The 14,011-nt window shown below is 39.7% G+C and overlaps 1 protein-coding gene across 2 annotated transcripts in view; it reads right to left on the reverse strand.

Annotated features, from left to right (window-relative positions):
- The window catches only part of BUD13 (BUD13 homolog), a 27,983-nt gene continuing 13,972 nt past the window's right edge, over positions 1–14,011 (reverse strand). For both annotated transcript variants that reach the window (XM_032427949.1, XM_032427950.1), the window contains exons 9-10: positions 13,757–13,838; positions 1–737 (exon numbers count right to left, since the gene is read on the reverse strand). In XM_032427949.1, the coding sequence (XP_032283840.1) occupies positions 644–737; positions 13,757–13,838 (176 nt within the window). In that variant the 3' untranslated portion in view covers positions 1–643. The remainder of the gene's footprint in view (positions 738–13,756; positions 13,839–14,011) is intronic.

A 14,011-nucleotide genomic window follows, 5' to 3' on the forward strand; every position in this document is an offset into this window, starting at 1 on the left:
CGCTTTGGAATGTCTTTGTTTTATATGGTTTGAGGTAGGGATCCAACTTTATTTTTATCCATACATAAGCTAATTTTCTAAGCACCATTACCTATTTCTTCCTCGCTAATTTGTGACATTACCTTTATCATACACCATGTCTCCAAATAGCTATGTCTATTCCTAAGTTTAGTTTAGCACTAATTCGTATTTTCTAAGAGGAAGGACCCATCGCTGAAGTTTTTACTTACACTGCTTTCTAGATTAATGAAAAATCCAACCACCACCCTCCAAGATCCATGAGGGTTCATCATTAGCTTGTATTCTTCCCCAAAACAGAATACCCAGTTAAGAACATGATTTTGAAAAAATAAATGCATGTTTATTAAAAAAGAAAAACCCTAACCAAGAACAAACCCTGGGACAATGAAAAATCAATGCCTCCTCTGAAGGCCAGCAATAGCCAGTGTTGGCACACCTAAGAAGTCCAGGTGCCTCAGTCCAAACATCAGGTCTCAAAATATTCTTCCGTAGTCAAAACTGGCATTCAAGTTGCTGGTCTGTGTGGACCCTGATTATTAGCATAGACAACTGTTACAGCTGGATGTCTGGCTGCCCTATGTCCACTACCACAACCCACAGCCACCCCACAGCCTCAGAAAAGTTACATATCCTCAACACTCCACTTGTAGGCAAGTTCCTCCACCGCCTTCTTGCTGGCAAGCCTGGCAAAGCGCTTCTGTTCAAATCCATTGGATCTGCAATCAAGAGACACTGATCAGCCAGAATCCTGAACTGGACATTTATTTTTGAAAAAAGAGAAGAGTTCACAACCTAATGAATAAGGAGGAAAGTAAGGCAATCATGTGAAAATATTTAAGGCATACGCAATAGAATCAAAAAGCGAAAATACATAATTCATCCTTTTGTTAGTTCTTGTTCAGACCCTTCAGCACTCTTTTGACAACTGTTTCAAACATTTACCATTCTACAGGCCCAACTCACTCTCAGCTGATGTCTACATCTTGTTTTATCCATTCATTACACAAGCATTTAGTGAATTCTCATTACAGGCATATCTCACTTAACTGCACTTCACTTCATTGCACACTTCACAGAATGAGTTTTTTACAAACTGAAGGTTTGTGGCAACCCCGCATCACAGCAAGTCTATCGGCGCCATTTTTCCAACAGCATTTGCTCACTTGGTGCCTGTGTCACATTCTGGTAACTCTTGCAGTATTTCAAACTGTCTCATTATTTGCTATGGTGATCTTCAATCAGTGATCTTTGATGTAACTACTGTAAATTGTTTGGGGGTGCCACCAATTTTGCCCCTATAAAATGGCAAACTTAGTCGATAAAACGTTACGTGTTCTGACTGCTCCACTGACCGGCCGTTTCCCTATCTCTCTCCCTCTCCTCTAGCATCCCTAGTCCCTGAGACACAGCAATACTGAAATTAGGCCAATTAATGACCCTACAGTGGCCTTTAAGTGTTCAAGTAAAAGGAAGAGTCATACATCTCACTTTAAATCAAAAGCTAGAAAAATGATTAAGCTTAGTGAGGAAAGCATGTCAAAAGCCAAGACAGGCCGAAAGCTATACCTCTCACGCCAATTAGTCAGGTTGTAAATGCAAACGAAAAGCTACTGAAGAAAATTAAAAGTGCTACTCCAAGGAACATACAAATGATAAGGAAGCAAAACAGCCTTACTGCTGATAATGGAGAAAGTTTTAGTGGGCTGGATAGAAGATCAAAGCAGCTATAACATTCCTTTAAGCCAAAGCCTAATCCAGAGCAAGGCCCTAACGCTTTTCAAATCTGTGAACGCTGAGAGAGGTGAGGAAGCTGCAGAAGAAAAGTTTGAAGCTGGAGCGGTTGGTTCATGAGGTTTAAGGAAAGAAGCTGTCTCTGTAACACAGAAGCGGAAGGAAAAGCAGCAGGTGCTGATGTAGAAGCTGCAGCCAGTTCTCCACTAAGACAGTCAGTGAAGGTGGCTCCACTAAACAAATTTTCAATGTAGATGAAACAGTGTTCTATTGGAAGAAGATGCCTCTAGGACTTTCATAGCAAGAGAGGGGAAGTCAATGCCTGGCTTCAAAGCTTCAAAGGACAGGCAGACTCTTGCTAAAGGGTTAATGCAGCTGGTGACTTTGAGTTGAAGCCACTGCTCATTTACTACTCCAAAAATCCTGGGGCTCTTAAGAATTATGCTAAATCTACTCTGCCTGAGCTCTGTAAATAAAAAAACAAAGCCTGGATGACAGCACAGCTGTTTACAACATGGTTTCCCAAATATTTTAAGCCCACTATTCAGACCTACTGCTCATTAAAAAAGATTCCTTTCAAAATATTACCTCTCACTGACAATGCACCTGGTCACCCAAGAGCTCTGACGGAGATGGACAATGAGAAGAATGTTGTTTTTGTGCCTGCTAGCACAATATCCATTCTGCAGCCCATGGATCAAGGAGTCATTTTGACTTTCAAGTCTTATTATTTTGTAAGGTTATTGCTGCCACAGACAGTGATTCCTCTGATGGATGGGGGCAAAGCAAATTGAAAGGATTCACCATTCTCGATGCCATTAAGAACATTTGTGATTCAAAGGAAGAGGTCAATATACCAACATTAACAGGAGTCGGGAAGAATCTGATTGTAACCCTCATGTAGACTTTGAGGGGTTCAAGACTTTAGTGGAGAAAGTACCTGCAGATGTGGTGGAACCAGCAAGAGAACTAGAATCAAAAGTGGAGCCTGAAGATGGGACTGCACTGCTGCAATCTCATGATAAAACATGAATGGACAAGGAGTTGCTTCTTACAGATGAGCAAAGAAAGTAGTTTTGTTTTGTTTTTTAAGATTTTATTTATGCATTTGAGACACAGAGATACAGAGAGAGAGAGAGAGCATAAGCAGGGGGAGAGGCAGAGGGAGAGGGAGAAGCAGGCTCCCCGCTGAGCCAGAAGCCCGATGTGGGGCTCGATCCCAGAACCCTGGGATCATGACCCGAGCCAAAGGCAGACGCTTAACCATCTGAGCCACCCAGGTGCCCCAAGAAAGTAGTTTCTTGAAATGGAATCTACTCCTGGTGAAGACACTATGAAGACCACTGAAGTGACAACAAAGAATTTAGAATGTTACATAAATGTAGCTAATAAAGCTGTGGCAAGATAGGGGAGGATGGATTCCAATTCTGAAAGTTCTACTGTGGGTAAAATGCTATCAAACAGCATTGCATGCTACAAAGAAATCATTCATGAAAGGAAGAGTCATATGATGTAGCAAACCTCACTGTTGTCTTATTTTAAGAACTTGCCACAGCCACCCCAGCCTTCAGCAACCTCCACCCTACTCAGCCAACCACATCAAGGCAGGACCCTCCACCAGCAAAAAGATTATGACTCATGAAAGCTCAAATGATGGTTATCATTTTTTAGCAATTAAGTATTTTTAATTAAGTGTATACATTGGGGTGTTTTTTTTAGACATAATGCTATTGCATACTTAGTAAACTATGGTACAGTATACATATACTTTTATACACATTGGGAAACCAAAAAATTCATCTGCCATATTCACTTAATTATGGTGGTCTGAAACCAGACCCCCAATTATCTCTGAGATGTGCTTGTATATACTAGGCACTGTTTCATGAAAATGAGTATGACATAGCATCTGTTCTGATGAACTCCGACTAGTGGAGGAGACTGACATTTATACCAATAATTAAAATAAAAAGCGACAAACTGTGGTGGAGATATGCACTGGGTATCTTAGAAACAGAATGGGGATCTTACTCAACTTGGGAAAGGGATGAACAGGAATGATCAGGAAAGGCTTTGTGGAGGTAGCCCCTAAACTAAGTCTGAAAAGATAGAGCTAACCACAGGGTTGGAGGTAGGGAAGGCCAGAAAGGTCAGGAAGCATTTCAGGACAGAGCACACCATGACTAACAAGAACAAAGGTGCAAAAATAAGAAATAGCCTGCTACATGGAGGGAACCAGAGGCAAACTGGTATAGCTAGAGCCTACTGGTATGACGAAGGGAATAGCACGAGACAGAGTTAAAAAGCTCAGATTTCATCCAGTAGGGATAGATTTAAAACAGGAGCAGAAACCGTATTTCAAAGAGATCACTCTGGAGGAGACTGGAGGCAGGAAAGTTACTAGAGGATATAGGCAACAGATGATGAAAGCAATGATAAAGGAGACTTAGTGACAGATTAGCTATGTAAGAGCAAAGGAGGAGGAGGTAAGTTTAACTTGCAGGTTAATAATTTTAATGACCAGATGAATGAGGCTGCACTAAGCAGGACAGAACATAAGAGGAAGAGCAGGTTAGGGAAGCTGAGGCTGATGAGCTCAGTTTTGAAAACCTCGCATTTAAGGTGCCTCGGATACACAGCAAAAGAGAAATCCAATGCACAGCTACATACACCAGACTGAACCGCAAACACCGATTTGGGGATCACATACATACAGGTGGTAATTGAAGGTGTGACTAAATAAGATTCAGCCAGAAAGAGCACATGGAGTAAGAACAGCTAAGGTTAGAGATGGAGCCCCGAGCAACATTAAAGGGATACAAAGAGGAAGACAGCTCATAAAGGTGGCCAACCAGAAGAGAAAAGAACCAGGAGTAGAGTGTCATGAGAGTTTCAAGAGTGGACCTCAACTACCTTCAATACTATGAATTCTGTCTTCTTACATAAACTTTTTGAAAGAGCCTGTATTCACTGTCCACACTTCCTCACTTTTCATTCACTCCTTAACACATTAAACCCTGGCTTTTATCTGACCATGCCCCAGAGTTAGCTCTCTTTCAGGTCACCAGTGACCTTCCTTATTGCCAAATCCAGTGATTTCTCCCTTTCCCCAAGTCAGTTGCCAGTCCTGCCACCTTCTCCCCTGAATACTTGCCCACCTCCTCTTCTCTCCATTGCACTCAACCGCCACAGTTCAGACCTCCATCTCCTTTACCCTGACCTACTGCAACAGCCTTGTACCTTGTCTCTCCACTTCCAGACCTGTGCCTTTCACATGCTTCATATTACTGCCATAATGATACGTCTATCTAAAATGCAGAGCTGCTGTTAATCCTTCAGTGGCTCTCCTCTGCCTTTACAGTGAAGACCACACTCTTCAGAAAAGCTTCCAAAGCCTACTGTGACCAAGTCCCTGCTTACCTTTCCAATCCAACTCATACACTACACTTCATGCTATCCAACAACAGCAAACTGCTTATGACAGCCCCTCCATAACACTATGATGTTCCATATCCTTATGACTTCACACATACAGGATCCTCTTCCTTAAACCTCCCCCCTTTCCTTCTGTTGGCTGGTGACTGACATCCCTTAAGACTAAGCTCATGTATGTTCCAGGAAGCCTTCCCTGACCACACTCTCCCAAGGCTGAATTTACTCTTCCTTTGTGCTCCCAAAGCACCTTGGAAATCCTCTATAATACTACTTAGCAAATACCATTGAAATTATTTACTTGTCTTTCTCCTCTAGATAGAAAGTGAGTTCCTAGGCTCAGGGACTGTCTCTCACTAATTGTGAGAACTTGGCACCTAGTACATAGCTGCTTAAAACAATCACATCTCTGCTAAGTGTTACTAAACTGACTGAGGTAACAGGCTTCCCTCTTTCCTCAAGCCTTCTGTAAGGGATGAGTAGGGTTAAGTAATGGAATGTTTTAGGAAGAAGGGAAGCTTATTACAAATGGCTCCATCTCTAACCTTAGAAGCATGCAGGATATTCTAGAACACCAAGGAAACCACTGTTTTTTGCCTTGGGGAATAAATACTTAAGAGAACCAACACTAATATGATCATACAGATGAAGAACATAAGGAAAACAAACCAAACCCTACAGAATCAAAAAAACAAACTGCAAGAGCACTACAATGGAAAAGTCTTGGACTAGAGAATCTAGAGCCCAGGATTCTAATTCCAGCTTTCTCAGGTGAGCTAAATAACTCCAGGTAAGTCGTTCAATTTATCTGAGCCTCAGTTTGTCTTTTAAATAATAATGGGATTAGATTAGTGGACCTTATGGGTTTTTCCAACTACAGATCTGTTCCAGAAATGTTTACTTGCCATGGGTCAAAACCAGACAAAACTAGAAAAGGTAACAAAAGAATGAATAATCAGAAAGAAAGCAAAGATGAGAAAGAGAACTAAAAGGCAAGATCTAGGGAAAAAATACGAAGTGGAAGAACACTACTGGGAGAGCTGGAGAAAGATCAGATGCCAGGAAAATACTAGGTCAGGGAGAGTTCTGAGTTTGGCTCCAGAAATATTTTTTTTTAAATAGAAAAAAAGGGGGGGGGGGGCGTTGACTCAATGTAGCAGGGAAAATCTTTAGGATGTGGCTATAAGATCTACTTCTGACTACAAATTAGCATTCTGAAAGATATTCCCACTACCAAAGGGCCTGTATCTGGCAAGCTGCAAACCAAGAAGTAGTAAGTGAGCCTGAAACCACAGCCACCGTTTGGATACCTGCCAATACCAGGAACTAGAGTCCTGGATTTCAATGGCAGTTTGAGGGACAGAAGAACAATGCCTCAGGCCCATAAGAGGTGAGGCAATGGATTTCAGTCACAGCACAGGAACTTGAGTGGACTGATCTACGCTTGGATAGCATTATAAAATCTGGACAAAGTATCAAATTGCAAGTATTTGAAATTATTTGAAGGCCTGGGAAAGTGACCAAAAAGGCAGGCAGGATCTGGATGGGAATCTATGTGCGAAAAGAGATTTCTGCTTTCTGCCAGAGGGCACTTTCCCATGTGCACAGATCAAGGAGGCAAAAAGCCACAGGCTTACTGGCTGGAGATGTCCATGCAAAGAGGGGAGAGCAGCTGGAGAATCAGGGAGGAAGCTCTGAAAGGGGGGAGCTACAAAACACAGGAACCCCAGAATCTACACACAAACTGCACCCAAATCCTTGGCCAATTGCTAAACGGTGCTTGTGCAAGGAAAACCACATTGGGCCAGATGAAAAAGCAGCAGCTAGAAACTGAAAAACTGGGCAGAAAGTGTAGCTGCTGCCCACTGTGAAGGAGACAGTGCCTGGAGTTCAAATACACCCACGTTAACTGTCCGCTAGAATAAAAATCAACATACTTCAGAAAAATGTAACAGAATTCAATGTCCCTATCATGTACCATTTCATGTCCAGCATGTTAAAAAATGACCAGAAATGTATAGAATAATAAAATGTGATCAAACTCAAGAAAAAGCTATTAATAGAAACCAATCCTGAGGTGACCCAAATGTTGCAATTAGCACACAGGACTTCAAAGCACTAATTATAAATATTCTCAAGGAAGAGGGAAATGTCTCATAATGAACGAACAGATGGAAAATCTCAGCAAAGAAATACAAACTATCAAATGGAAATTCTAGAGTTGAAAAAAATCAGTAAAAAAAATCCATTGCATGGACTTAATAGATTGGAGATGCAGAAAATCAATGAACTTGAAATAAGATCAACAAAAACTATCTGATCTTAAAGAGAGAAAAATGGTGATAGAAAAATGAACAGACATTCAGAGCTCTGTAGAATGATATCAAGTGGTGAAAATCAGTGTAACTGGAGAAGAAAGAGGAATTCAGAAGAAATAATTAACAAAAATAGCCAAATACTTCCCAAAAGTGAATAACATGAACTTATAGATCCAAGAGCACAGCAAACCCAAAGCAGGATAAATCAAAGAAAACCACACCGAGGTACATTACAGTCAAACTATTGAAAACCTAACAGGAGAAGGAAATCTGCCAGACAAAAACAACATACTATAATGTGTGTGTGTGTGGCGGTGGGGGGAGTAACAATGAAACAAATGAAGACTGACTTTTTTTTTTTTAAGAATTTTTATTTATTTATTTGACAGAGAGAGAGAGAGAGAGAGAGCATGCGCACAAGCAGGCTGAACAAGGAGCCTGATGTGGGACCCTGGGATCATGACCTCAGCCGAAGCTTAACCGACAGAGCCACTCAGGCGTCCCATGAGGACTGACTTCTAATTCTAATGGAGGCCAGAAAATGAGCCAACACCCTCAAAGCATTGGCAGAATTGTCATGCAACTCTGGTACTATCAATCCAGAGTTCCATGTGTTGGTTCACAACCTCATGAGCTCCCCAGGTGAAGTCTGAAGTTGGCCCTGGTACGTGGAGGGCAAGGAGAGAGAGAAGAAAGAGGCAGGCCACTCCAGATTGATAGGGGGCAGGTTCAATAAGCAAGGGAACTTACATATGAAGCCTGTCTTAGGTATCCACCCACCAGAATCTTAGAAGCTTATAGAGAGGCCTTAACTGGGTTCAGGGATATATTCGGCCCAAGTGGTCTCAACACCTTACTCTCTCAAGGCTGCATCCTTGAAACAGCTGCTAGTATGGGAAAAATAGGCAGGACACACATTCCAAGGACAAGAGAGGCAGTAAGAGGCCTCTGACTGCCTGGGTCCAGCTTGTGGTGCAACCAGTGGTCATGTCCTCTTTTTTTTTAAAAGATTTTAATTATTTATTTGACAGAGAGACAGCACAAGTAGGCAGAGCGGCAGGCAGAGGGAGTGGGAGAAGCAGGTTCTCCACCGAGCAGGGAGCCCGACGTGGGGCTCGATCCCAGGACCCTGGGACTATGACCAGAACTGAAGGCAGCCACTTAACCGAATGAGCCACCCAGGCACCCCTGGTCATGTCCTCTTGATGACCTCCTCCAACACTATGTCAGTAAAACTGTCCTTCAGAAATGAAGGTAAGAAGAAGGACTCTAATTTAATAGAATTGTGCCAATGTCAATTTCCTTATTTTGGTAATGTACTATGGTTATATAAGATTATCAATGGGGGAAGCTGGGTCAAGGGTATGCTGTAACACACTGTACTATTTTTTCAAGTTCTTGTCTAAAATTATTTCAAAATTAGGGGCGCCTGGGTGGCTCAGTCGTTAAGCATCTGCCTTCAGCTCAGGTCACGATCCCAGGGTCCTGGGATCAAGCCCCGCATTGGGTTCCCTGCTCAGCAGGAAGCCTGCTTCTCCCTCTCCCATTCCCCCTGCTTGTGTTCCCTCTTCGCTGTGTCTCTCTCTGTCAAATAAATAAATAAAATCCAGAAAAATAAAATAAAATTATGTCAAAATTAAAGTTTTGAAAAAATAAAGGTGAAATAAAGACATTTTCATATCAACAAAAACTGAGAAAATTTGTTGCCAATAAACCTGCATTAAAGCAATATTAAAAGTTGTTTAGAGGAAAAGAAAAAAGAGCACCAGAAATGGTAAGTATGTGAGTCAAATATTAACACCTATACATTTTGTTGTTTTCTTAGTTTTTTTTAAATAACTGTAAATTTTAGAACACTGTATTGTGGGATCTACACCATTTATGTTTTATATATGACAACAGTAGCACATAGAACAACAGGGTAAGTGGAACTACAGTGTTACAAGGTTCTTGTATTTTATGTGAAATAATACAGTTATAACTCTCAGTAGGCCATGATAAGTTAAAGATACATACTGTAATCCTTAGAGCAAACACTAAAAAAAACTGCAGAGAGGCTTAGCTAAAATAACAGAGCAATTAAAATTCAATACTAAATGTGCACACCTAAAATCCAAAACACTGACAATACCAAAGGCAGGCAAGGATATGGAGCGACAGGAATCCTCATTCTTTGGTGTAACATAAAATGGTATAGCCAATTGGAAGACAACTGGCCATTTCTTATAAAGTTCAACATAGTCTCACCATATACCAGCAATCAGTGGGTATTTAACAAGTAAGCTGAAAACTATGTCCATATAAAACTCTATACACAAATGTTTATTGTGGCTTTATTCACAGTTGCTAAAAACTGGGAGCAACAAAGATGCCTTTCAACTGCGGAATAAACAAACCAGTACATCCATACAATGGGATATTCATGCAAGAAAATGGATGAATCTTAAGTGCATTTTGCTAAGTGCAAGAAGTCAGACTCAAGAGGCTACATATTGTATGATTCCATTCATGTGCCACTCCGAAAAAGGCAAAATTATAGGAAGAGAAAACAGAGCACTAATCACAAGGGTTTGGTGGAGAGGGTACTGACTAAAAGAGGACTTAAAGGGAAATTTTAGGATGATGGGACTTTCTATATAGTACTAGGGTGGTGAATAAATGACTATGCATTTGTCAAACCTCACAGAACCATACATCATAAAAAGTAAACACTAACATAAGCAAACTCTAAAAAGGAAAAATCACCCAGGATGTCAGGAAATCCAGGACAGACTGCAGACTATGACAAATGAATCTAACTATATTATAAATGACATAATAGTATGGGGGTGGGGAGGCAGGGAGTTGACCCTTTAAGTTATGTTAGAAAATGGTACTCTCACTAGAAATTATGAGGGTAAGAACAAAAGCAACTACACGTAAATACTATAGTTGGAAATCTGTTTTCTCATTTCATTTCTCAATTCTGAAACTGTTTTACATGTATACTGAGGTAAGCAAAACGGATGGTAGCTGGTGGGTGCCAGGTTTCTCAATGTTGGAGGAGAAAGTTATAGATAAGCAAGAAGAAAAGGTCATACTGCATTAAAGTAGGTTACACCAATATGAACTCATATTTATGTATCTGTATATATAAGCACGTATGCATACAGACATATACATAAACAGGTACAGAAATAATGACAAATATGTATGTATACATGGATTACTAGACATGTACTACCTAGCTCTGTCTGCTAACAGGGCCTAGAAACAATAACACCCAAGTAACAAGTTCTTCTACAAGTCAGATCTTCGTTTCTGAATACCATTATCCATTAAAAGCAGCCAGGGATCCTTGGAGAAATGGCCTATTCTAAAGTCGGGACAGGGAAAATACAAGATGAGTCTGGAGCATCTTATCAGAAAGTCTGAGAGTGCTCAAAAAATAAAAGGATAGGGGACACCTTAAAGAATTCCCAGTGGATAAAGAACAATTTGAGCAACAAAATAAATAACATGTTACTGGATTACAACAGTATAAAATATACATGACTTATTACCGACAAAAAAATATGACTAAATGGGGTGATGAAACAAATCCTTATAGAAAAGGTCCAAGTATTATATGTAGATATCCCACCCATAGGTCACCTTTTGAGTGCAAGCTGAACTTAGTGACTCACTTCTAGAAAGCAGAGTATAGAAGGGGAAAAAGAGTAACTTTAAAGTGGAGAAATTGGCAAATACTGACCACCTTAACCAAGTGATTAAGGTTAGTGTCACTAGTGATGTCCTGTGGTTACCATGTACTGGTTAAAATGATTTGATGAGAAGGGCACTCCACCACTGTAGTATTCTTTCCAAACACCCATAACCTCAGTCTAACCATGAGAAAAACATCAAATGAACCCAATTTGAGGGACATTCTACAAAATAACTGACCATATTCCAAAAAACTGACAGGGCCACAAAGAGCAAAGACTGAGAAACTGTCACATATCAGAGAAGACTACAGAGAATGACAGTTATGTGCAATGTGGGATCCTGAACTGGATCCTTGAACAGAAAAAGGACTTTAGTGGAAAAACTGGTGAAATCCAAGTAAAATTGGGTACATTAATAATAACATGAATATTGGGTCTGATAAATTGTACCATGGTAATGTAATGAGTGGTAATAAAACTGGATGAGGGGTGTACAGGAATTCTTCATACTATCTGCATATTTTCTATAAATCTACAATTATTAAAAAACAAAATGTTTATTTTTAAAAAAATAATTTTCAAAACAGTTCCCCCACAACTACAGAATACATATTTTCCTCAAATGCAAATAGATTATTCACAAAGGTAAACTATATACTGGCCATAAAACGCAGCTTAACAAATTTCAAAAGATCAAAATATTATGGAGTATATTCTCTAACCTCAAGAGAATTAAATTGGAAATCAATAACAGTGAGATATCTAGAAAAGTCTAAATGTTTGGAATTAAACAATGCATTCCTAAAGTAACTCATGGATCAAAGAATGAACCAAAATCCAACATACATTCCTGAAAAAAACTCTCAGCAAACTAGGAACAGAAAGGAACCTTCTCAACTCAGTAAAGGGAATCTACAAAAAAAACTATAGCTTACAACATATTAATGGCAAAAGACTGATGTTCTTCTAAGATTAGGAAGACAGAGATGTCTGTTCTTACTACTTCTATTCAACATTTACACTGGAAGTTCTAGTTAGTGCAATAAGGTAAGATAAAGAACAAAGGACATTTGGATTGGAAAGGAAGAAGTAAACTGTCTATATTCGCAGATGACCTGATCCTCTAGGTACAAAATCCGAATGGAGTCTATAAAAAAGCTATTGTACAAAGTGAGCTTCACTACAATAACAACTGATATTTGTCACCAATGAAAAATTCAAGCTTTTAAGCATAAATTAGAATTTCAAAAAAATGTGTATCCGCCACCATGAACCCTAGCTTCCCATTAAAAATTTTGGTGATGAGATCAGAGGTAATAATAACAAATACAAGATTAGGTGACGTTGTGTAGCGAAAAATGTCAGCATTTGGCAGGTCTGAAAAACTCAGCAAACCAGTATTTTCCAAATGACCAGTACATGATGTTATAAGATCATGCACCAGGAAAAGATCCATCCAAAGCAGGGGGAAAAAAAATGGATTTTAATGTAACAGTATGGAAAGTTTTTTGATATGGTTTCAGACTCCATATTACAAATCACCTTTAAGAAACTATCACTTGCTGAGTTTTTCTGTAGTATCAAAACATACAATACGCCTTCCTCTCCTAACTACCTATGTATAAGGCTGAATTTTCTAAGGCTAAATTTTCTTCCTGTACTTCAACTAAACATGGTGCAAAAGACTCAATGCAGAATCCTGCTATCTACTATTAAGCCAAATATGAGTGAGATTTGCAAAAATGCTTATCAATGCCATTCTTCTATTTTCTTTGTTTGGAAAATAGTTATTTTTCTTTAAAAATATGGCAATTATGTTAACATAATGGCTTTATTATGTTTTTAATGAACTAATAAACACTTTTTAAACATCTCAGTTTAGTTTCTAATATAGTAAATATTAAAAGATATATTCCACATAAACAGAAGTTTTTTTGGGGTTCTCAGTAATTTTTAGGAGTATAAAAGGGTCTTGAGAGCAAAGTTTTGAGAATCACCATGCTAAATGCTAGAACTACATGCTTTAGTTGGCAAGAGGAGATGGGCTCTAACATGTAAGTAGAGGGACAGACTTTGGATAGAAGCACATTTAGGTAATCGTGCTAATAGACAGGAAATTAGAGTATATGGGTAGATGCTGGTCGTATGGGTCAGTGAGACACTGTAAGTAGCTCACTCTTAAGGCAGTGAAGAGAAGGTTCAAGAACTACATTTTAAAGACATAACACACAAAAGACTCCAGACTCCCACCCATACTCATCCCCTCTAAACCTCAGAAAATATCACTAGAAGTGACCAATGTCAAAAACAAAGGGTATCCTACCGGCAGCACCAGAGTTACTTGTCCAGAGCTTTAAAAAGCTTTGAAACGGAAAAAAAAAGGAGGAGAAGGAGTATTCTAAGCATGGGAAACAGGATCTGGGGACCTTAGAAACAGAAGGAAGCAAACTGAGTGTTATTAACTTTGTGCTTAGAGCAGAGAGTAAGGGGGAGTGATTTAAGAACGGTTAGGGAAGGTTAAGGTCAGATGGAAGAGAAAACAAAACCATAGGAAACATTGAGGCTTACCTGTCCACTCCATCCCAGCGATATCCAGGCCAGATATTGAATCTGTTGGGAGGAGGTGCAGGACCACTGTAGCGAGGTCTCACTAGTGAGAGGAGAGAAAGAGAAAAGAAGTTAGTTACCTATGTAACTCAATTCAGAGCTGGGTAGCAGTGGTAACAAAAAATTTTATACAGAAATCTCTACTGAGCTGAACCCAAATTCCCAAACACAAGGAACCTAAGACTGTATGGGAAAGCCCATACATGTGCGCAGCTA

This window comes from Phoca vitulina, unplaced genomic scaffold (genome assembly GCF_004348235.1).
Source record: "Phoca vitulina isolate PV1807 unplaced genomic scaffold, GSC_HSeal_1.0 scaffold38, whole genome shotgun sequence".
Taxonomy (NCBI): domain Eukaryota; kingdom Metazoa; phylum Chordata; class Mammalia; order Carnivora; family Phocidae; genus Phoca; species Phoca vitulina.